At 44.7% G+C, this 22,368-nt stretch overlaps 1 protein-coding gene across 2 annotated transcripts in view; it reads right to left on the bottom strand.

The window, feature by feature from the left end:
- TUBG1 (tubulin gamma 1) overlaps nucleotides 1-22,368 on the bottom strand; it is a 56,257-nt gene that overhangs the window by 7,510 nt on the left and 26,379 nt on the right. Inside the window, exons 6-10 of one of the 2 annotated variants that reach the window (XM_029573303.1) lie at nucleotides 14,144-14,270; nucleotides 13,409-13,495; nucleotides 11,603-11,752; nucleotides 7,790-7,942; nucleotides 834-995 (exon numbers count right to left, since the gene is read on the bottom strand). In XM_029573303.1, coding sequence (XP_029429163.1) covers nucleotides 834-995; nucleotides 7,790-7,942; nucleotides 11,603-11,752; nucleotides 13,409-13,495; nucleotides 14,144-14,270 — 679 coding nt within the window. The remainder of the gene's footprint in view (nucleotides 1-833; nucleotides 996-7,789; nucleotides 7,943-11,602; nucleotides 11,753-13,408; nucleotides 13,496-14,143; nucleotides 14,271-22,368) is intronic. The other variant, XM_029573304.1, reaches the window with a different exon arrangement.

Below are 22,368 nucleotides of genomic sequence, written 5' to 3'. Positions count from 1 at the left end.
CTTCTGTCTGCTCCAGACAGAAGGCTAAGGCTTGCTTGCAGTCCAAACTGTGCAGTGCTCATTCGCTTTGGTGCGAATGGGGCCTGGGAAAGAATATTGGCAGGATGACTGACTGGTTAAGATGGAAATCTATCACCACCTTAGGGTGCATATGCAAGACCACCCTGTCATGATAAAATTTAGTATAAGGTGGATCTCTCCTGCACCTCCTCTCCTACAGAGTAAACATTTATATCCTTCACCCTCTCCTCATAGATCTTCCAAAACAGACCCCACACCATTCTGATCTCCTTCCTCTGGACAGTTTCCATCTTGTCTCTGTCCTTTTTGAGATACAGGCTCCAGAACTCAACAGTACTCCAGGTGAGGCCTCACCAAGGATCTGTACAACGGTATTATCACTCCCCTTTTCCTGTTGGTTATACTTCTCTATGCAGCCCAGCAGCTGGCTTTAGCTACTGCCTTATCACATCGCCAGACACTATTACCCAAAGGTTGCTCTCCTGATCTGTGCACGATAGTCTTTCACCCCCCATCACATACAGCTCTTCTGGATTTCTACACCCCAGGTGCAAGACACTGCACTTCTTGGCATTGAATCGCAGTTGCCAAATCTTAGATCCTGCTCTTCTAATTCCAACGCCCCCTTCTCCAAACCTGACAGTTTGCCTTCTCCAATGCCACAGGGAGATATATACTGGGATTGCAGGGAGAAGCTTTCAAATTGATTTAAAGATCTGCTTGCTTGTTCACGATCTTATGTAAAATAGGTAAGCCATATTAACAGGGTTATTTGATTGGCCTCAAGTAAGGAAGCACATTTGCATACTTACCGATGAGATGTTTGTATGGTTTGCCATCATAAGCCCACTGACTCTGTGGGCAGATGGAAGGTAGGGGGATTTCCTGGAGAGTGCAACCTGGATGCTGGCAGGACCCCAGGGGATAAAGTTTGCCAGCTTTCTTTCACGGATCCTCTGGAGACTTTTATGAACCTGTCAAAAATAAATAAATAAAAGACATATAGCACAGCATAGCATAGCATATCATATTAATAAACAATGGGCAACTTTATGCCACCGCCAAACATTAGAAAGAAGCATGCAGAAATTAGTGCCAAAAATCTTTGTCTCATCGGGACTGTTGATGGGAAAAGCAAGAATCGACTGAAACAGCAATTCTTCACTGACCCAAGACCCCCTTGCCAAAATAAAAAAGGTAAAGCGACAGGCGCCAGACTTATTCCTCTCAGATCTTTATAAAAAAAAAAAAAAATTAAAGTGACTGATGATTGTCTAGTGTAGTAGTGGCCTATGTATTGAAGCATTTTAATTTGCCTAAGCTCTTTGTTCACATTTTGCTTGCCAGTGTAACTAGATCCTTCCAACTGGCAGAGGGTCTGCTTTTAAAGAGTAAATACGGGGCCAATCTTGTGGCTCAGTGTCTGCACTGGACACAGCCATGCAGAGGGACTTAGGTTCTGTTGCCAGCTCTGGTCTTCCGCTCCTTGGGTTGACCAGGGCTGGGGATGCAACAGAAGCAATGTTCATAGCCATTCTTGAAAGCCTTTCCAGACACCAACTGAACCCACTCTCAACTCAAGCAACTAAGAACTCCCGTCAGGGTAATCAACAACCTTTGACAACTCAATAATGTTCTCTCTTTTTTTTTTTTTTTTTTTTAATGAGGCAGGTTTATTTACCTTGGTTTTATTTACCTTGGTCATTCTTTTGTTATCTCAGTGTTAATCTCTCTTTTGCCTTCTCTTCATTCCAAGTTGCATTTTATCCCTGTTTTATTGTAACTGCTACCTTATTCTTCTATCACATGTTAATGTTTTTTAAGTTATTAAGTATTTATTCTGTTGTCACACCTTGTTATTTGTAAACCGGCATGATGCGACTCCCATCGCGAATGCCGGTATATAAGAAATTTAAATAAATAAAATAAATAAATTCAGAATCCTGGTCCTCGTTCAATGGTGGCACCTTGGAGACCACTATTGCATGGTTCTGGAAGGAGCCCTGATTCATGGCCTCTGGCTGAGGAATATCATTGCAATGACTGGACCAGGGGACCAAAAAAAAAACAAAAAACCAGGTAGTTCCAACTCAGTTGGTTGGAACTAGGGCTGGGAAATATAAAAAGAAGAGAAACTGGAGGAAACTACCAGGCAAAAAAAAAAAAAAAAAGTAAATATCAGTAATGGACCAATTTTAAATGGCCTAAAAGATTTCTAAAAGGTTGAAGCATCATTTCCTCCCCTTTTGTTCAGTGTGCAAGTTTCATCTCACAAAGGGGAGGCAACAATTGGACTGCTCCACAGAACAAAATTATGTTTTTTTAAACAAGCTCAAGCACTTGTGTAGCGCACTAGGTTAAAAGATACAGTAACAAAAGACTGCTCCTGGTATATGAGATTCCATTTTGTACCAGCTAAGGCAGTCAAAACTGTTCGCTTTAAAATAAACAAATAAATAAATAAAACCCACCATATAGCACACATAAAATATGTTTAATGCATCACAAACTCCAGGCTTCGCCTTGAACACCAACACTATGCCCAGAAACTTAACTTCACGTCTAACCAGGAGTGAAATTTCCAGAGTTAAGCCTACAAACCTCTTTGCACTTGGGAGTAATAGATAATTGGAGAAATTACTTACTTGATAATTTTGTTTTCCTTAGTGTAAACAGATGGACTCAGGACCAATGGGTTATGCTCCCCTGCCAGCAGATGGAGACAGAGTCAGATTTCAAACCTGACATCATCCTACATACACCCCTGCAGTGACCTCAGCCTTCAGTATTCTCTTCAAAAGCCACTGTGGACATACTAAAGAAAAAAACCGTGATTAAAAATATGACTAAAAACAGATAACCGCGACTGTACTCAACCAATCAAAAACACTGAACCCCAGTAAGAACATAGATGCCTTGATCTAAAGACTGGATGACTGCAAATCCTTGGTACCATTCTTGGGCAGCCATAGGCTGATTGCTGAGTCCACCTGTCTACACTAAGGAAAATGAAAATTGTCAGGTAAGTAACTTCTCCATTTCCTAGCGTGTAGCCAAATGGACTCAGAACCAATGGGATGTACAAAAGCTACTCCCAATCGGGGCAGGAGGCTGCCCACAGTCCAGTTAACACCGCCCTTCCAGAGGCTGCATCCTCTCGGGCCTGTATGTCCAGGCGATAGGACCTGGAGAAGGTGTGCAAGGAGGACCAAGTCGCCGCTCTGCAGATAGACAGGAGACGGCAGTCCAGCTTCCGCCCATGAGACCACCTGAGCCCTAGTGGAATGAGCTTTAACCTGAGAAGGTAATGGTTTTCCTGCTTCTAAACAAGCTCCATGACCACCTCCTTAATCCAGCGAGATTTGGTAGCCCGCGAAGCTGATTCACCCTGCTTCCTTCCACTGTGAAGGACAAACAGGTGGGGCCGTCTTTCGAATTGGTTCTGAAACTACCAGATTCCACACCAAATGTCTACTGGCATTCAAATGATGGAGGAGGCTGTATTCTTCCATGTCCTTCTGCTTAACAAGGATTGGTAACAAAATGGACTGATTCAAATGAAACTCCAAGACTACCCTGGGCAAGAAGGATGGAACTGTATGAAGCTCTATCGCCCCGGAGTCATCTGGAGGAATGGTTCCTGACAATGCCTGCAGTTCAGAGATGCGATGTGCTGAGCCAACAGGAACACTGTTTTCAAGGTTAATAAATGCAAGGATTCTACAAGGGAACCAACCACTGCAGGGGTGGCTGGAGATGCTTCACCCCTTTCAGAAAACAGACCACGTCTGGATGAGACGACAGGCAGGTTCCGTTCACCTCTCCCCTGAAACAGAGAGCTGCTACCTGGACCTTCAAGGAGTTAAGAGTCAAACCTTTATTCAAGCCATCTTGCAAAAATTCCAGGATTAGTGGGATTTTGACCGCCGGGGGGGGGGGGGGGGGGGGGGGGGGGGGGGGGGGGGGAGAGAAACAACACCATGTTTCTTGCACCAGGCCTCAAATACTTTATGTCCCTAGTGTATTGTGGGTCTGGAGAGAACTTCCAAGCATGGAGTAAGGTGGAAATTACTGCCACAGAATAGCCTCTCTTCATCAGGGGAGCCCTCTCAAGGACCAGACTGTAAGACAGAATCAAATTGGATCCCTGTGAAGGACCGATCCCTGCTGTAGCAGGCCCCTGTGCCATGAGAGTCACAGGAGGAGGTGGGGGGGTGTCTCCACCAGGAGTCTCTGCATGTCTGCATACCTCGGACGCCCGGGCCAACCTGGAGCTAATTGTAGGACTAATCCCCTGTGGTGCTTGATTCTGTGAATGACCCTGCCCAGCAGGGGCCACAGAGGGACGGTTTATAGCAATGTGCCAGACCGGCCAGGTCTGAAAGAGAGCATCTGTCCCCAGGGACCACTAATCTGTGAACCTTTGCATTGTGGGATGTGGCCAGCAAGTCAATGGAAGGGAGACCCCAGAGATCTATCAGCTGAAAGGCTTTGGCCTACAACACCCACTCTCCTGGATTCAGACTCTCCCCTGCTTAGAAAGTCTGCTCTGATGTCTTTTCCTGAGATGTGGGAGGCTGAGATTATCTGTAGATGTATTTCTGCCCATTCCATAAGGAGATCTATGGAATGATGCTGGCTCTTGGTTCCACAGTGATGGTTAATGTAGGCTACTGTTGTGTTGTCCAACATTATGCAGACTGCTCGACACTGGAGTTTGTGGCTGAATTGTAGACACACCAATCTGACTGCCTGGGCTTCCAGGCAGTTGAAGTTCCAGAGGGCCTCTTTCCTCGGTCCAATGTCCCTGAGCAATCAGTTCCCCAGACCCGGAGGCTCGTGTCTGTTGTGAGAACCAGCCAGTTCAGGGAGAACAGTGGTACACCCCTGCTCGGATGAGCTTCCTGCAGCCACCACTGGAGCCGAGAGCATACTCCCATCAGTAAGTGGAGGTGAATCGAATAGTCTTGAGACTGTGGGTTCCAACATGACAGTAGTGAGCGTTTGTGTGGTTGCATGTGTGCCCTTACCCATGGCACTACTTCCAGGGTTGCCGCCCTCAAATCAAGAACTTGGAGCTAGCTCCACAGAGTTGGGCATATTGTGCTCATCAACTGATACAACTGGGACATCAATTTCTTTATCTGCGTGGTTGGAAGACCTTGCCCTGCTTGGTGTCGAACCGGACTCCCAGATATTCCAAGGATTGGGAGAGCTTGAGACTTCTTTTGTCCAGGTTTACGACTTAGCCGAGTTCCTAAAGCAAGAAGGTCACCTTGTTGGTCACGGGAGACTCTCTCCCACAGACTTGGTCTGGATCAACCAGCTGTCCAAGTACGGGTACACTAAGATTCCCTCTTTTTTCAATGCTGCCGCTATGACCACCATAATCTTGGAAAATGTTCTGGGAGCTGTGGCTAGGCCAAAGGGCAGTGCCTGGAACTGAGTCCACTCCTCCGAGTCCACTCCTCTGGCCAAAGTACGGACAAGATCAGAGCCTGCATCAGCTATAAAGGTGGCGGTTGGTTCCATAACAGCTCTGAAATTCACCCCAAGTCATCCACCTTCTGAGACAGGAGTAGGCATGAACGAGCTACAAAGGCACAACAAGAAGCAATCTGTAAGGTAATTACTACTGCGTCAAAGGCTTGTTTAAGGATGACTCCATCAGTCTATTGAGTGCATCCTTTAAGGCCACTCCTCCCTCCACTGGGATAGTTTTTCACTAAGATGACACAGACCAGCGATTCTACTTTAGGGAAACGCACATGCTCTCTCATTGCTGGATCCAGTGGGTATAGAGCTTCTAATGCTCATCGCCCTTAAAAACTTGCTCTGGGGCATCCCAATCCAGGTGAAGTACCTGGATGGCTTCCAGTATGGAAAGTAGCAAGAGGCTTTCCGTAGGGAAATCAGAATGGGATTCTTCTTTGGTTCTGTCAGAGTCCAACTCAGGAACTCCCAGCATCTTCAGGGTCTGGGAAACCAGGGCCAGCAATTCGTCTCTATGGAAAAACCACAACATGGTCTGATACGGTTCTAAGCCAGGGGGAATTTCCCCATCTTCCAAGAAATCGGTATCCTCCTCTTCGTCCATGTCATCTGGGTCCCTGCCAGGGTTACTCTTGGTGAGGCAAGGAATGCCTCGAGGTCTGCCAATAGGACTGGGAGAGGGAGAGCTTACTGGCTCAGGTTCCGTCCGGACAGGAGCAAGTGAGGTAGCAGACTGTGCCTGTACAAAGGCTTGAAGGCCCTGGAACTATTCCACCCAAGAGAAGGCAGCCAGGTCCATGCCTAGCCCAGGAAGTACTGGGGTACGTGCTGTTGAATTTCCCTCTCCCATGGATGACCCAGTCAAGGGGGTTCTCAGATCTGGGGTACTTCCACCTAAGGCTGTAGCTAACCCATCCTCTGAATGGGAGGAGCTGGGCTTAGCAAAGTCTGAGGAGGCCAACACACAGTTACCAGTGCCAATGGCTCCAGCAGCTAAGAAATATATAAGCGTCTTTTTCTCTCTGTGCAGCTTGTCATATTAGGACTTCACAGACTGACCTGGATTCCAACTTATGTCACACTGTGAGGAAGCCCAGGGAGAAGCCTAGGGAGAGTTCTGTCGGCTCGTGCTTAAAATTTTAGGTGCCCAGGTGGGATGCGGCGAGGCGCATGCACAACCCGTACACCCAGCTTTACCTGTATTCTGCACTTAGTAGGTTGTGTGCGTATGTACGCAAGCAATACGTGTACAGAACCAACATACTGTGCGTTCCAATGTGCTATGGAGGGCAATACGGCTTGCACAAAGATGTGCATAAGATGGCGCCGTGGCCTACCACGCGGGCCAACCAAGCCTAAATCAGGGCCTAGCCCACCGGAGGGCCACTCAACCTGCTCGGAAACCTACATCCCTTTATCCCACTGGGATCAGGAACGACATAGTACAGTGCGCGGAGCAAGGAGACTGGAGGACGTCTTACCGAAAACCCCTCCAAACGTCTCTAAATTGGGAGGTGAATCTTCTCTCTCTCTCAAAAAAAAACCCCAAAAAAAACCAACCCCCCCCCCCCCCTACCTGGGCTCAGTGCTTACCTGCTGAGTTCAGTGAGACAGACTCTGGATGTGGACGGGGGGGGGGGGGGGGGGGGAGGAGAGGGTTTTGGCAGTCACCGCCATGCTCGGCTTCTGGCACCTGCTGCCTTTCAGCTGCTTCAGCAGCAAAGTCTACACCGGGAACCAGCTACCGGACCAAGGCACACCTCAGATCTCGGAAATCGCCTCAGGAATTCTCAACTGGGGGAAGGACCTTTAGGTATCACACCAGGAAAGCAGGGCTCAATTTTTTCTCCAATTTAAATGTAGAATTTCTCCTTCCAAAAAATACCTCTCCCTATGGGGATTGTTGTATGTCCACCATCTGCTGGAGACTGAGAAATACTAAGGGCCAAGGTCACTGCAGGGGTGCATGTAGGGTGACGTCAGCTTTAAAACCTGACTTCGTCTCCATCTGCTGGCAGGGGAGCATAACACATTGGTCCTGAGTCCATCAGGCTACACGCTAGGAAAGCCTTGATTAACATTAGACTTGCATGGAGGAGTGCTGTGTACATATGTTTACTGCTGGCTACATGTGAAGTAAAAGTTCTGCCCATTAAAACATGCAGAGAATCAGATGCACACAGCCTAGCACCCCTTATTATATTGGAGCCTTTGACTATAAGGTATCATCGAAAGCATCAGTTAAATGCAAGCCTCTGTTCTCCCTTCTGCTTACCTGAGTAGGGTCCACCTCTCCCTGGATGATATTAAGTATAGCAATGTAACAATGGTTGGTTTGTCGGTCCCTGCCTGTGGAAACCATTACATTTTTGGGCTGCAGCAGCCTCCTCATTACATCCAGTACAGTAGTTTTGCGCACACTTGCAACCTAAACAGGTAACAGAATTGTGAAAAACACCCTAAACTCAGCAATTAGTGAAAAAGATGGCATATTTTTATGTGAAGATAGACAACTGTTTGCATAAGTAGAAACTGAAAAGGTCAAACAGGAAGTAGGTGATGCTATTCTACTGGACTAATGTAACGTTTGTAGCTAGCTTTTGAGATTTATACTTCTTGCACTTAATCAGTGGGTTTGTACTAACTTGACAAAGTATCAAGGCTTGAAAGCTAGTCAAATGTATTAAAAAATTTAGTCCAATAAATTAGTACCACTTATGTTGTTTGTTGACCTTTATTTCTCCAGATAAAAGACCAACACTGCAAACGCATCACTTTTTTAAAAGGTTTTAATCAATCAAATTTTGCTAGACCTACTCAGAGACCAGGTTTAATAGAACTGTGTGAACAGGACAAGAACAATGTAAGTTCTTGGTGAATTTTTAAGAAAAATGAGTGAGTTAGTCATCAACAGTGAAACTGGGAAAAGCCTGCAGATCAAAGTCACAATTCCTCCAGCACTCAATGTGTGCTCTTGAGCAAAGTCACTCGACTCCCTTAGACTTTCACCTACAGTTTCAGTAAAAGATGCAACATTTCCAGTTCAAGAGAAGGCACCACCAGTGGGCAATGCTTTAGGGGGAGAAAACGACCCCTGGTTTTCAAATGTTTAGCTTAGTAGCCACTTGAATACCATTGGATAGCTAGGCCAACTAAAAAAAAGACATTTGGTATTTGAATATTTAACTCTTTCTGGAGGACCTTCCCCAACATTTGAGAATTTACTTTTTGCAAAGCCAATATTCACCAAAATGTAACTGCTAAAATCCACCATGTTCACACAGTCTTTCATTAAGAGATTCCTCCCATTTTGTGGTAACAGCGAAATCTATTAATGAATAGGTCCCAAGAAGCTGTACTGAAATATCAGGAAACTGAAAGCAGACCATGCAAGCAAGGAAAGACAGTTTTGTAATGAAGTCAAGCTACAATGGAGAAGGAAAGAAAAGCCAAAAACCAAAATTGCATTCTAATCAATTCAAATCCATCCTCAACTGTTGCCTGAGGCACATGGACAGCACCAGATCTTTCCGGTGCCCAATACCTCATGGACATTCTACTGAGAACTCTGGTGGTCAAATCTGTCAGAGTGACTATTGGTCACTATCTTTCTCAATAGAGAAAATTCAAGCAAAAATATTAGGTTACAAGGAAGATGGGATAAAAAGGCAGACCTTTTTTTCTCCCACCTATTATACCAAGGAAAAGTGAAGTGGATGGCAGAATTTAGAGTCAGACAGGGCTCTATCAGATCAGCTAAGTATATGGGCATTAATGATTCTTTAGACAGTTGCAGGGTTCCATGTAAGCTACTCAGATCGGAAATTTGCAGCAGCGGGTCAGAAGGTCTTTCATGGAAGGAGGGGCATCTACTGCCAAAAAGGGTAGCAGCTGTACACTGGACAGAGCAATGCATAGATTATGTGATAAAGTTTTGAATAGGGAGGCCAATAATTGAAGCTGTAATATTAGGGGCCCTCAAGGTGGTAAAATGACACTCATGATGTCCAACTGAAATTAATCCAAAATTCCTAAGAATCTGTGTTTGTATATAAATGGGCAGCCACAGATTGACCACATTTTCTGGTTGCTATGACGAAGTTCAAAAGAGAAAGTCCAGATATTTTCAGGATTTTATGTACTCGCTTATAAGTCGAGAGCCTTTTAGGCTTGCATCTTGAGAGATCCTTTGTAAACATGCATGAAAATATAAAAGAAATACACTTTTAAAAAATAAAACTTACATTAGCCAAGAACATTTTAAAAACTTGCTGATTTGCTTTTAACAAAATAAAAGTCTGAAGTTGAAGCTTTTCAGGTACACCTTAGTCCAATACAAGAGTTAACTCAGCAATACTCAAGCTATGACTCAGTCACTTGTGGCCTCTCATAATCCAAAAACAAATAATGGAGGGGGAAAAAAAAAATCTACTTCAACAACGTAATTCCAAGGGAATTACACAAAAGCAAAACCACCCCTCCCCACCTTCCCTCCAAGGCAGCAGCATTAGTTGAAGAAATAAGTACTAAAAAGAAATTAAAACCATTGTCCATACTGTGGCACAATATGATACAATTGCTCTTACTGGAACTTCCCATATGGTTCATTCATTCCACAAAATATGCGACAATTATACGAGAGGTAGACCTCAATGGAAGATTTCAATGTGGTTCTTTGAGAAGTCTGCTGCTGCTTGAGGGCTGCTTTAGCAACAATTGAGCGCCACTGTGCCCAGACATGATGAAAACAGATGGCTGGGTCTGTGAGCTCTATTTCGAGATTTGTATTAGGAACACAATTATACCAACAAGACAGCTGTGCCAGGGAGGGTCATTGACTTAGTAATGTAGAGTCCTTTCTACTTTAACTTCTGGGCAAACTCCAGTGGACTATGAAAGTCCCAGGATGGTAAATTTCACAAGTAAGAAACTTTTTGTTTTTTTTAATCCAGACACACTCCTCCTCTGTTCTCTCAGTAACGTATAATATTAGAACATTTCACTTTTATCACATCAAAAAAGAATTATTCAAGCAAGCATGCCAAACTCACTGTAGGGATCTAAACATTGAGGGGCAGATTTTCAGAGCCCTGCTCGCCGGTGAGCCTATTTTACATAGGCCTACCGGCGCGCGCAGAGCCCCGGGACTCGCGTAAGTCCCGGGGTTCTCCGAGGGGGGCGTGTCGGGGGCGTGTCAGGGGGCGTGTCGGCAGCATTTTGGGGCGGGTACGGGGGCGTGGCTACGGCCCAGGGGCGTGACCGCGCCTTCCGTACCCGCCCCCAGGTCGCGCAGGAGGCCCGCTCACACGCGGGGATTTACTTCTCCCTCCGGGAGGCGTAAATCCCCGGAGAAAGGTAAGGGGGGGCTGTAGACAGGGCCGGGCGGGTGGGTTAGGTAGAGGAAGGGAGGGGAAGGTGAGGGTGTTAGAGGATTCCCTCCAAGGCCGCTCCGATTTCGGAGCGGCCTTGGAGGGAACGGGGGTAGGCTGCGCGCCGGCTATACAAAATCCATAGCCTTGCGCGCGCCGATCCAGGTTTTTTAGTAGATACGCGCGGCTCCGCGCGTATCTACTAAAATCCAGCGTACTTTTGTTTGCGCCTGAGCGCAAACAAAAGTAGGCCTATTCGCGCTCCTTTTAAAATCCGCCCCTTAGTCTTCACGTACAGAGGAAAGGATCATAGAGATCTTGTTTTCAGGATAACCAGACTGACCATCAAAGCAGTGCATGAGAATAAGATCTCATGAACGTTCACTGTGATAATCCCATGTGCAGCTCTTGAGGGTCCGAGTTTGAAGCCTCTGGTTGAGACTTATCAAAGAATACAAAGCAAGGCACAGTTAAATTCCATCATGAGATTCTCTCAATTTCTTTTTCCTGGTAGCAAAATTTCAGTCTCCTGAACAATCTCAAACATTAATCTCATCAAGAAGAGCGTGCATGCTTATAAAACTAAAGCACATAAGCTGACATCCTCACCTTTGAATAGCTGATGATAGATTATCAAATGTTAATAAAACTTCCTCCTCTACAGATAGTAACATCATTAGACCATGCCCTAGTACCAAAACTTAAGTGATGCTGCTTACCGACTGGTCTGTGGTTAGAGGAGTATATCCAGTCATTAGGAAGTGAAGTCTAGGGGTAGGGATCAGAGAAGCAATCAGCCCAATAAGATCATTGTTCATGTAGCCAGGGTACCTCAGCGTTGTTGTGCTAGCCGACATAATTGTTGAAACCTAGCAAAATAAGAGTACATGAATTTACAGCATCCCAATTATGGACATACAATGAAGAAAATCTGGACTAAAGTTACACTGTATACAATGCTGATCATCAATATACTATGGAGGACAATTTTTAAAAACTATTTGCCTAGGTAACAGGGCTTTTTGAGAACTGCCCGCCCTGAATACACAGTTTGGGATTTTCAAAAACTTCTGTGTATTTTGGTCAGAAAAAAACATTTGCAGAAAGACCAGGTGCAAATCTCTGTGGGTACATTTTCCTTGGGCAATTTTCAAAAAGAAAAAAAACCCAAAGTATGCACATACACCTCTTCAAAAGTGGTGCAATAATCCATGGGCACTTTCTGCTTGCACAGTTTTGACAAACGACCCTAAAAGAAAAAAAAGTCTATAATAAAAGGATGAACAGTTCTTTTTATGAATATTCTTGCAAATTTAGAAACACACGAACTTTGAGAGGACAATCTTTTGCCTAGTGTGTAATGTCTCAATTCTCTATATATGGGTCTATTTGGAAGTCCTCTGTTAGAACCCTTACACTTGTCTTTTGGCAACTTGTACAATTTTTTCTTACTCAAAATCTTCACAAACATCTCCAGATCCTCTTCAAAGAACAATCTTCTCTGGAAAGCTAACTTATTCTGCATTATCTTGGAGAACACATTTGCAGACCAATTGCACAATCCAAAGAAGATACCTGGCTGACACAGAGGCCACCATCCCCCTGGGCATCCACTATGAAGGGCAGATCTAGCCTCTACGCCTCCTGTGTAGTTAACCCTTCATCTGAACTGCCCATCAGGATCTGCTAAACCCGGCGCAAAACAGATCCAGAACATAAAGCTATTACAAACTGCTGCCTGCAGAGCAAGGGCAGAAACCTTAAAGGCCTGCTTCAGGTGAATCTCAATCCTTCTGTCCTGGGCATCCTTAAGCATTGTACTCCACCGAAACCAGGACATTCATCTTAGAGAACTTTAACTGGTCCACCACTTCCTCAGGTAAGAAAGTGTAGTGCTTGGCCACAGCTTTACCCACTTTAAGTCCTGCATCCAGAATCTACCACCACCAAGGATTTTGCTACCCTGTGGAAGGGAAAGGACCCTCCCCGAGTTACTGCAAGATGGAATCTTCACCTTCCAGGGTGAGCGCTGCTTCTGTTTCCGCTATGCCCAGTTCTGCCACCGCTCAAGTTATCGCAAGGTAGAGAGATGTAATATTTTAGTACTAAGAAACTTCGAGAAACCAAATTGAGAATCATCCAGGAAAAAACATGCTCATCAAGATATTAGGCAAGTTGAGTTAGCACAGCAGCTTCCACACTTAATATAAAAAAAAAAAAGTCTTTTTTAGCACAGGTTTAATGGAAGCACACTGGTAAACTGCCCGATGCTAGAGATCCATTAATTAGCACAGTAACCAAATAACTAAGGGACCAATATCCTCTCTCATAGCCTTTAAAGTTACAGCTGAACAGACATTGGGGGGGGAGTAACTGGTGGAATTTATAGATGCCTCAGTCGTAGAAGCCATTGAAGATTGCCCACAGATTACTGCACAGTGTAGTTAAAGATCTAATTCAGACTGCACCTTTTCTGTTTTTCTGCAAAATAAAAAAAATTTAAAAAAAGTGTGGGCTATACTCACCAGCTGGTTAATCTGAGAGAACGAAGGGTTCTGAATGTGCAATCGGTCCGTGGCGATCCGATTCAGGGCTGTGTTGTCCAGAACCACCTGGTGGAGAAAAAGGAAAAAAAAAATCCCCAAACAAGATCTTCAAACAGAGGTCCATTCTACTTGCCAGCTATACTGAGTAAAAGATTAACTATTAGAATGTGCTGAGCTACTGCAAGTGCACTTCCATTTAACACACTGCAACATTATGAAGTGTGTTCAACTATTAGACCCAGCACAAAGTATGTGACAGTAATCTAAGTCTCATAAAATGAGAAGCTTAAACTAAACCCACACAAATTTTTACAGCCATGTCAACCAGGCAGAGAGTCACCATCTGTGCAGGGCAGCCACGCAAGTCTGGGCAGTGGAATGAAGAGGCAGACCTAGCCACTTCACTGCCCTCATGAAATACAAGATAAGTTGTTGTTCTTTCATTGCCCTTGTCCTAAAAATGGTCACATTAGGCAGGGAGGGAAACTTCCTCTCAAAATGAACCTTTTAAATATTACTTTCTGCATACCCTCCTCACCAAGCAAAGCCCATCCCTTGCAGGGCAAAGCCACTGGTCCCCTTCTCCATACCACATCCTCTTCCTGAGATTCAAGGGTCTAGCCATGCTCCAAGCAGATGTAAACCTTTATCTTGGGGACATCATCATCCAGGACTATCAGTCAACCCCAGCCATACTTTCAGATAGGAGCTCACCACACAGTCAGCATTCTGAGTGAGCCTCTTCAGCGTCAGAAGGGAGTTGTATGGCTGGACCACAACATCACTCATTTCATCTTGATTAGGAAATACGGAGTACGTCTGCACTAACTTCTTGGGATACCTGATTGAACACCAACACAAATCAGCGCACTCTGGAAGTAAAGGTATGGTCTAGATGTTCAGAAACGGCATCAAGCAATAGCCAGGAAAGGATTCCCATTTTCTAAGGAAAAATTTGGGATTACCTGATAATTTCCTTTAGGCCAGCCAGACCAGTCCAGATGCTTGGGTTATGTCTACCAACCAGTGGATGAAGACAGAGACTAACAAGCTTGCTGTCTCCCCTTATGAGCTGGAGTGCTGACCTCAGCCTGCCAGTACATTCTGAAAGAGCTAATGAAAAGCTTTCACCAACTCTCCCACCCACAAAACAGGGAACTTTCAGAAGAACAGGCATATTGAACTATATTACAGATATCTTGATAAGCAACTATGGAACACCTACCTCTGCGCAAGGATGACTTCCCAAGTATCACCTTGCAACCATCATATAAATCATGTAGCCGAATATGGGCTGTTCCTGGACTGATCTGGCTGGTCTAAAGGAAAGGAAAAATTGAGTAATATCAAATTTCTCCCTCTTCAACCTGTCAGACCAGTCCAAATGTTTGGGCTGTACCAGAGCTACATCTGCACTGGGCAGGAAGCTGCCAAACCCAGTGTCAGAACCTGAGACCCAAACGATGCTTCTTTCCTAGGAACATCCAGGCAGTAATGCTTGGAGATAATCAGGTCGCCACTTTACAAATCTTCAAAGGTGAAACTAACCCAAGTTCTGCCTGTGAAGCTGCCTGTGTCCTCGCAGATTACACCTTCACCTGTTTGGGATATGTCAGGTTTTTGTCCACATAAGCCTTCTGATCACTTCTTTATCAAATGCACCAACATGGCATTAGAAGCTGACATCTCTTTCTAATGGCTCCCAAATCGTACAAAGAGGATATCAGAGTGCCTGAAACTGTTAGTAACTTTCAAATACTGTAGAAGCACTCTTCTGACATCCAATGTTTCTAAAACAGAGTAGTTCTCACAATTTGCCTCTCTGCAAATTGGCAGGCATAGCACTTGAGCCATACTGTTTTCAAAGATTGACTATTGCAACGCTCTATTACTCGGTCTTCCCGCCTCCTCTACTAAACCGCTACAGATGCTGCAAAACGCAGCGGCCAGGATCCTTACAAACACACGTCGTAAGGACCACATCACACCTATCCTAAAAATCCTTCATTGGCTACCCATCCATTACAGAATACTATTCAAGACTCTCACCATCATCCACAAATCTGTATACCAGCAATCCACACTACAACTCTCCATCCCTCTCGAACTACATTCTTCCGCAAGACCGATCAGATCCACCTACAAAGGTTCTCTCAAGGCCCCCCCTAACAAATCCTCGGTCCACAACTCCATTCATAAGCAAGTACTTTCGACAGCGGGCCCGCTCCATTGGAATGTGCTTCCCCCGGATATACGCCAGGAACTTTGCCATCTCTCCTTCAGAAAGAAACTGAAAACCTGGCTGTTCACTCAAGCTTACGGTTGAAGGAACACTTTATCAAACACATTGTCTCTCACCCTTGACTGCCTCCCTTCTCCCCCTACCCCCATCCCAGCCCTCCTACCCCCCCCCCCCCTGCTTACCTTCATGCTTCCCCCGTCCACAAGATTTATGAATAATTGTGAATAATTACCCAAGATTAACCCACAGCCGAGTTTAATCTAGCTGATTTTGTATCGCTGTCTTTGGTTTTCTTGGTTTTTCAGTGACTATGTTAGCACTCTTCAGTTGATATCGTTTTAAAATATCTTTCCTGTCCTCCAGCTCCCAAGTTTTTCGCTCCCTGTTTGATGTAACTTTTACCTTCTACATAGTTGTTAATTGGTTTCCCCTGTTCTATTGTAAACCGGTACGATAAGACCGCGTCTTGAGTATCGGTATAGTAAAAGAATTTAAATAAATAAATAAATAAATTTGAAAAAGAGGAAGCAACTTTAGGAAGGAATAAAAGTACTGTGCAAATCTTCACAATGTCCTTTGAAATCATCAAGAAAGATTTTTCATAACAGCACCTCTGTTTTTGATGAAGAAATATCCACTAGAAAAATGTTCTTAAGTGTCAGTAACTTCATGGAAGCTTCCATCAAAAGGCTCAAAGGGAGGCTTCATGAGATAAAGAACCAGATTTAAATTCTGAGAAGGAACTTGATCTCTTAAAGATGGCCTGTATTTCACTCCTCTAAAGAAATGGAACAGATCCAGATGGGAAGATAAAGGGTGACCCATCTCTCTTCCCCTGAAAGCAAGCAATGGCTGCCACCTGAACCTTCAAAGAATTCAGAGCTAAACTCTTTCAGACCTTCCTGCAAAGACTGAAGAATAGAAGGTAAGGAGGACTTGGATGCCACAACATCCTGAGACAAGACACCAATCCTCAAAAACTCTCCACATTCAGACATACGCAAGAGATATAAAACGCTTATTCACATGCTTTTGCAGTCCAAGAACAGCTCTTAACTAGAGAGCACAAAGGCTAAGCCATATCGAGCTGGATGTTCATGGTGAACTGGACCCTGACAATAGCCCTTCTTCTCGTGATTCCTATCCACCAACCAGACCTGCATACCACAGACAATGCAGTCAATTTGGGGACTACTAGAATCACTAGACTTGGATGATTGCCCACCAGCAGCAAAGGAGGAAACACATACAACAGCCTTTCAAAGGTCAGGGTTGAACTACTGCATCTAAGTCTGCCGATTCTCTTCTTCTGCTGAAGAATTTCTTCACCTTCTTGTTCTTGCTGGAGGCCATCGAATCAATCACTGGCTCCCTCCACACCCGTATTCCCCCATGTCCAGGGTATTACGATTTAAGAAATCCACCTGCACACTCTCTACTCCCACTATATGAAGAGCTGAAAGAACCCTCATGTGCTTCCATGCCCATTCCAGAAGGGGATGCAAGGTTCGGTTCGGGGGGAGGAGAGAAGAGTCTCAGCCAACACTTGTACACTCCTGGTCTCCTCTTGATGGCTCAGAGAGCCACTGCTGTGTTGTCTGACCAAAACAAAACACTTTACCGCTTGCCCCTGGTTCACCACTGCAAACTGGATCTGAGCCAAATGAATAGCTCTAGTCTCCAAGGGGTTGACAGCCCACTGAGATTCCTCCAGAGCCCAGAGACCTTGAGTCATCTCACCTTGCAGGATGGTGTATGTCATGACAGTCATCCATCTTTTTTCCAAGTTTGATAACAACCACCAATTCAGATTGAGCTGCTCCAGAACTCCCAGATGCACTGTGAAATTCTGAAAGCATGAGTCCCACCTGAATAACACCCTCTGTAAGGGTCTCCTGTGAGCCCTTGCCCAGGGAACCAGCTTCAATATGGCGGCCATAGGACTCAACTGAAGATAGCTACATCCAGGCTGTCAGTATGGAGTTATCTGTCAGGTGCAACTCAAGGCAAACTGCTGTCTGAGGTGGCACAGGTCAAATCAATAGAAAGGACTGTGGGGGGGGGGAAGAGGGATCTCCCTGGAGTCTGGCACTGCAGAAGGGGGAAAGCAGGGATCACAGGAGTGGCAGATATATCATCACTGACGCTATTTCTAAGATGCTGGCAACCCTGCCACATTCCCAGGAACCTGCTTCCCATGTTTCCCCCTGAAGAAATGGGAGTTGGGTGGATGGTGTGGTCTGTGGGTGATATTCTCTCTAGGTTGCTGCAAGTTCATTAGGCACCCTAGACAAACCTTCAAGCTTTGTGTCCCCTTCCTCCCATCCCACACAATACACAATTCAAAACTATGCATTTAAAACAGATTTCAAATGAAAAATGATATTCATAGTCTGAGGATCATAATGTATATTTTTATATGCACTGCTGTGGTATCAACTAGAAAATCCTGGAGGAAAAAAAAAAAGGAAAAAGACACTTGGAACCCAGATGATATTAAGGCTGTTGTAAAGCATGTTAGATATGAGCTTGGCCCTCAAAAAGCTATAAGTAAACTGAATTACAATTACAATACAGTAAACCTCCCATACCAAAACAGCACTAACTGCCAGCAAACAACAGTAACAACTATCTATGAGAAAGCAACACAGAAAATATTATACCAGGATTTAAAAAAACAAAACAAAAAAAAAACCCCACCACCAATACACCCATCTGCTAGGAAAACAGAACAAGCCAGGTTGTTACAGATTCCCATACAGAAACTCATGCTAGCACCTCTGTCACACATGCAGAACAGAGATGGACCCTCACCATATATAGAATATAGTGACCATAAAGTATAAATAGAAATATGCAAACAAACATTGAACTGGAAACTGCAAGAAGCCAAACTCTATGCAGTGCGACAGACAGGAAAACAGAAACAGCATCATTCCTCATGAAACAATAAAAATCAAGAAATGTAATATATGAAAACTATACTAACGAAGAATATTTCAAAACAGCTGATGAGCAGATCATTCAATAATTTAAATCCAAAAGTTTTTAAAAAGTTATTGGGTTTTTGAGAAAATGTTTCAAACACAAATACCCCGCTGTCCATGTCTAGGATCTTTTGATTTCCAGCCATCCTGAGATTGATGTAGACTGGGAGGCCGCACAAACTTTATCCTCCCATGGCAAACAGGCTCTCCCTCTCTCTCTCACACACAGGGCAAACAGGGACTCCCCCCTCTCTTCCTCAGGCCATGGAGGAATGGGGTCCACAGCAGCTGGGCCTTTCTTCAAGCCCTGGGCACATTGCAAATTGGTAAAAATGTATGTGACAAGTTGCAGTGGCCGCCGCAGGAGTGTTTGGGGGAGGGAGCACCTTTCTTCCACTCCCCAAATATTGCCACCTGTGGCAGCTGCCTCACCTTACCCTCATGATAGAACTGTCCCCCAACATCTGGCTCTGGATCAGCCATCTTGTCAATTGGATCCGACTCTCTTGTGTAGAAACTGGGAAGGTGTAACTTGCACTTTGCAAAGTTTAATCACTCATCCCAATTCCTGAAGGCAGCACACAACCCTGGTTGTGGTTGCTGCATTCTCCTGGGCCAAGCTTGCTTGGGTCACGCAATTGTAAGGGCAAGAATGTATTATTCCTTCCTGATGCAAGCAAGCTGCCAGTACTACCATGACTCTGGAGAAAGTTCTTGGAGCCACAGCTAATCGGAAAGGGAGAACCTGTAGCTGAAAATTACCACCTAGCACTGCAAAGCGCAAAATGTTGTCCCCTCTTTATGGGAAGTCTGAATCTGTCTCCCCAAGCTTAAGCCATTTTCTGAAGACCCTCAGTTTACTGTTAAAGGGAAGTTTAATCAGATTAGTCTTTCATAAGGAGCCAGCTGACCAAGTATGCAGACATAGCAGCCATCTAAGCTGCCACAATAGAAGCCTTGCACCTAGCAGAAGTACAGACCAAAATCAAAAGAGGCATCTGCTAAGACTTCAAAGAGCCAAGAGTAACTCTGCTCTGGCTGCAAATCGAACGGCATGCTGCCATCTGAAGCAACATATAGTAGGCCTCAAAAGGACTATTTTCCCCATTCTAAGAAACCTTCAGGGCAGCTTCTCCTTCTACCAGGATAGTGGTCCTTTTCATTACTGTGAGGCCCAAGAAGAGGAGATATTTGCCCTTTGAAAGGAGGAGGAGCAACCAAGGCCCCAGAGGCCTTCTCAGTAAGCTGCAGCCCTGCAAAAATAGGGGTGGACTGGGATCCTCTTCCTCCAACTGCTCCTCCAAAATGGCTGCCTTTCCTCACAGTGGCAGAATGAGCAGAAGTGAGTGCCCTGCTGCTGCAAGCCTCCCCCGAGAGCACAGCATTTCCAGTAACTGCTGCACACATGAACAGCACAGGGAATCTCCCTGCCCCGGAACATGCTAAAGCGACCTGCAGAAGTTGCATGGCATGGGCTTTTTACCGCATTCGGCAGAGGTGGCCTTCACTAAACTGTTTTGTTTTTTTCTATGCAAGGTTGGATTTGAACAAAGACTTTTTTTTTCCCCTTGCAACTCACCACTGGTCAGTGCCCAAACACTGGTCAAAGCAGGTCTTCCAATGAACCTTGAAATATCTGGAACCTTCCAGGGTTCCCACTCCATTTTTAAACTCTTATTCCACCAGAAGAAATAAGGCCTTTTTGGACTAAATGTTGGAGTAGGGGGCAGGAAGAAACATAGAAACATAGAAATGACGGCAGAAGAAGACCGAATGGCCCATCCAGTCTGCCCAGCAAGCTTCACACATTTTTTCTCTCATACTTATCTGGGAACCAACTGTAAAACACATTCATCCTGGTCCCTTACTGAAAGCTCCCTCATCCTCACTGAGGAAGGGAGTTCTTGACTTTCACCTCTGGAACTGCCCAAGTCAGACGAAAGTAGAATCCTTTTAACCATACTTAGATACAGAGCAAGGGATGCCTGCCTACCACCTGCTGGAGATAAGAGAATACTGGCAGGCCAAAGGGCAGCATGGGATCTTATAAGGGGATGACATCAGCAAGTCTGTTAGTCTGTCTCCCTCTGCTGGTTGGTGGACATAACCTGAGCATCTTGACTGGTCTGGCTGGCTGAACAGAAAAGCAGCTGTTGAACTTTAAATAACCAGATCCTTGTCATAGCCAGTGTTAAAGCTGCATGATACTGCTTTGAAACTATTCCAGGAGGCCACATATAAACAAATACCCAGGGTGTTTTCTTTTCTTTCAGTGGATTGCTGGCTGAAGGCATGGTGAGAACCAGTCCTGGTCTTCTGTGCTGTTTGAGTTTCTGGCTTTATAAAGCCAGATGCAAACATCTTGGATAAGAGGAGAGGATAATCTGACCTCCACCCAGTAAAATAGAGCCACAAAAGGTGCATCAATGATCTTCAATTCAAATATTTACATAGTAACAGTAAATGACAGCAGAAAAGTGTAAAGTAGAAAAAAAAAAGTTTCACAATATCCACCTTCGGTGATTCACTAATATTGGACCTAACACTACTGGAGCTCTTGTGTCTCAATTTCTCCCAGTTCCCATAACAATATACTGTCTTATAATCACTATTTTAACCAAATATGAAGTAGGAAGCAGGTATGACAGGATTATTAAGAAAATAACATGAGATAAGGATGTAAGGAGCACACAGAGGAGATCTGAATTAGTCCTGGGGAAGTGGTGGGATTTGAATGTAAATGCTTATGCTATTGCTGGATTGGAAAGGTAGCTTTGTGTGTTTGTAGTATTGTTTCTCACAGTGATGGCTTTTCTGAAAAACATGTCAAATTTTAAATATTATATATATATATATATATATATATATATATATATATATATATATAGTCTCTCTGGTTGGTGCTAATGGAGGTGAGAGGACAGCTGTATTAGCCCCATACTGCAGAGATTACCCTATAACCAGACAATAAATCTTGAACCCCAGCATTTTTTGCACACCCTCCCCTCCAAGTCCAAGCTTTCAAAAGTGAAATGAAAATAAGAAAGCTTGATCTGTGCTCTGATTGGAGTCTGCCACATGTGAGCGATTCAGGCCTGGGGGGCGGAGGAGGGGGGGAGGAAAAGGAAGATGCTTCCGCTACAATGCTTTCAAGGTGGTATCCCTCAACTCTAGGGCCAGCAAGGGTGCCTGGACAGGTAAAAACCACTCAAGGGCAACAAAAGTCCAAAACCCCGGAAGTGAAGTTACAAGCCATTCTTGATTCTCACGTGTCTAATCTTAAGCCAAGCCATGCATGCCAAGACATTGTGGCAGCATTAAGTCTATTTACCCCGAGGAGAGGATGGCAGCAGAAAGGCAGAAGCAGCAGGGAACTTGGAGATGGAGATTTAAAGTAGAATTACTGGAAAAATCTGTCCAGGAAGATTCTGACACTTTAACCATGGCAAATGACTAAACCAAGCTTGGTGACTCACCCACTACTTCTGAAAAAACTGAAAACATTTCTAAAATAGTTATCCACCACATATTTAAAAATACAGGCTAAGTAATGTCAACCTTGCTCCAGCAACACATATCAACCAACAAGAAAATGACCCCAGATGTGCAACCTTGCCGTGGTATCTGCACATGTGCCTGTGATGGATAACATGCAAGTCTGTGGCCACTCATACGGCAACCTGCCTGTCAAGACACGCATGCTATTAAGA

Source organism: Rhinatrema bivittatum, chromosome 12, assembly GCF_901001135.1.
Source record: "Rhinatrema bivittatum chromosome 12, aRhiBiv1.1, whole genome shotgun sequence".
Lineage (NCBI taxonomy): Eukaryota > Metazoa > Chordata > Amphibia > Gymnophiona > Rhinatrematidae > Rhinatrema > Rhinatrema bivittatum.
This window is presented reverse-complemented; position numbering and strand designations above follow the sequence as displayed.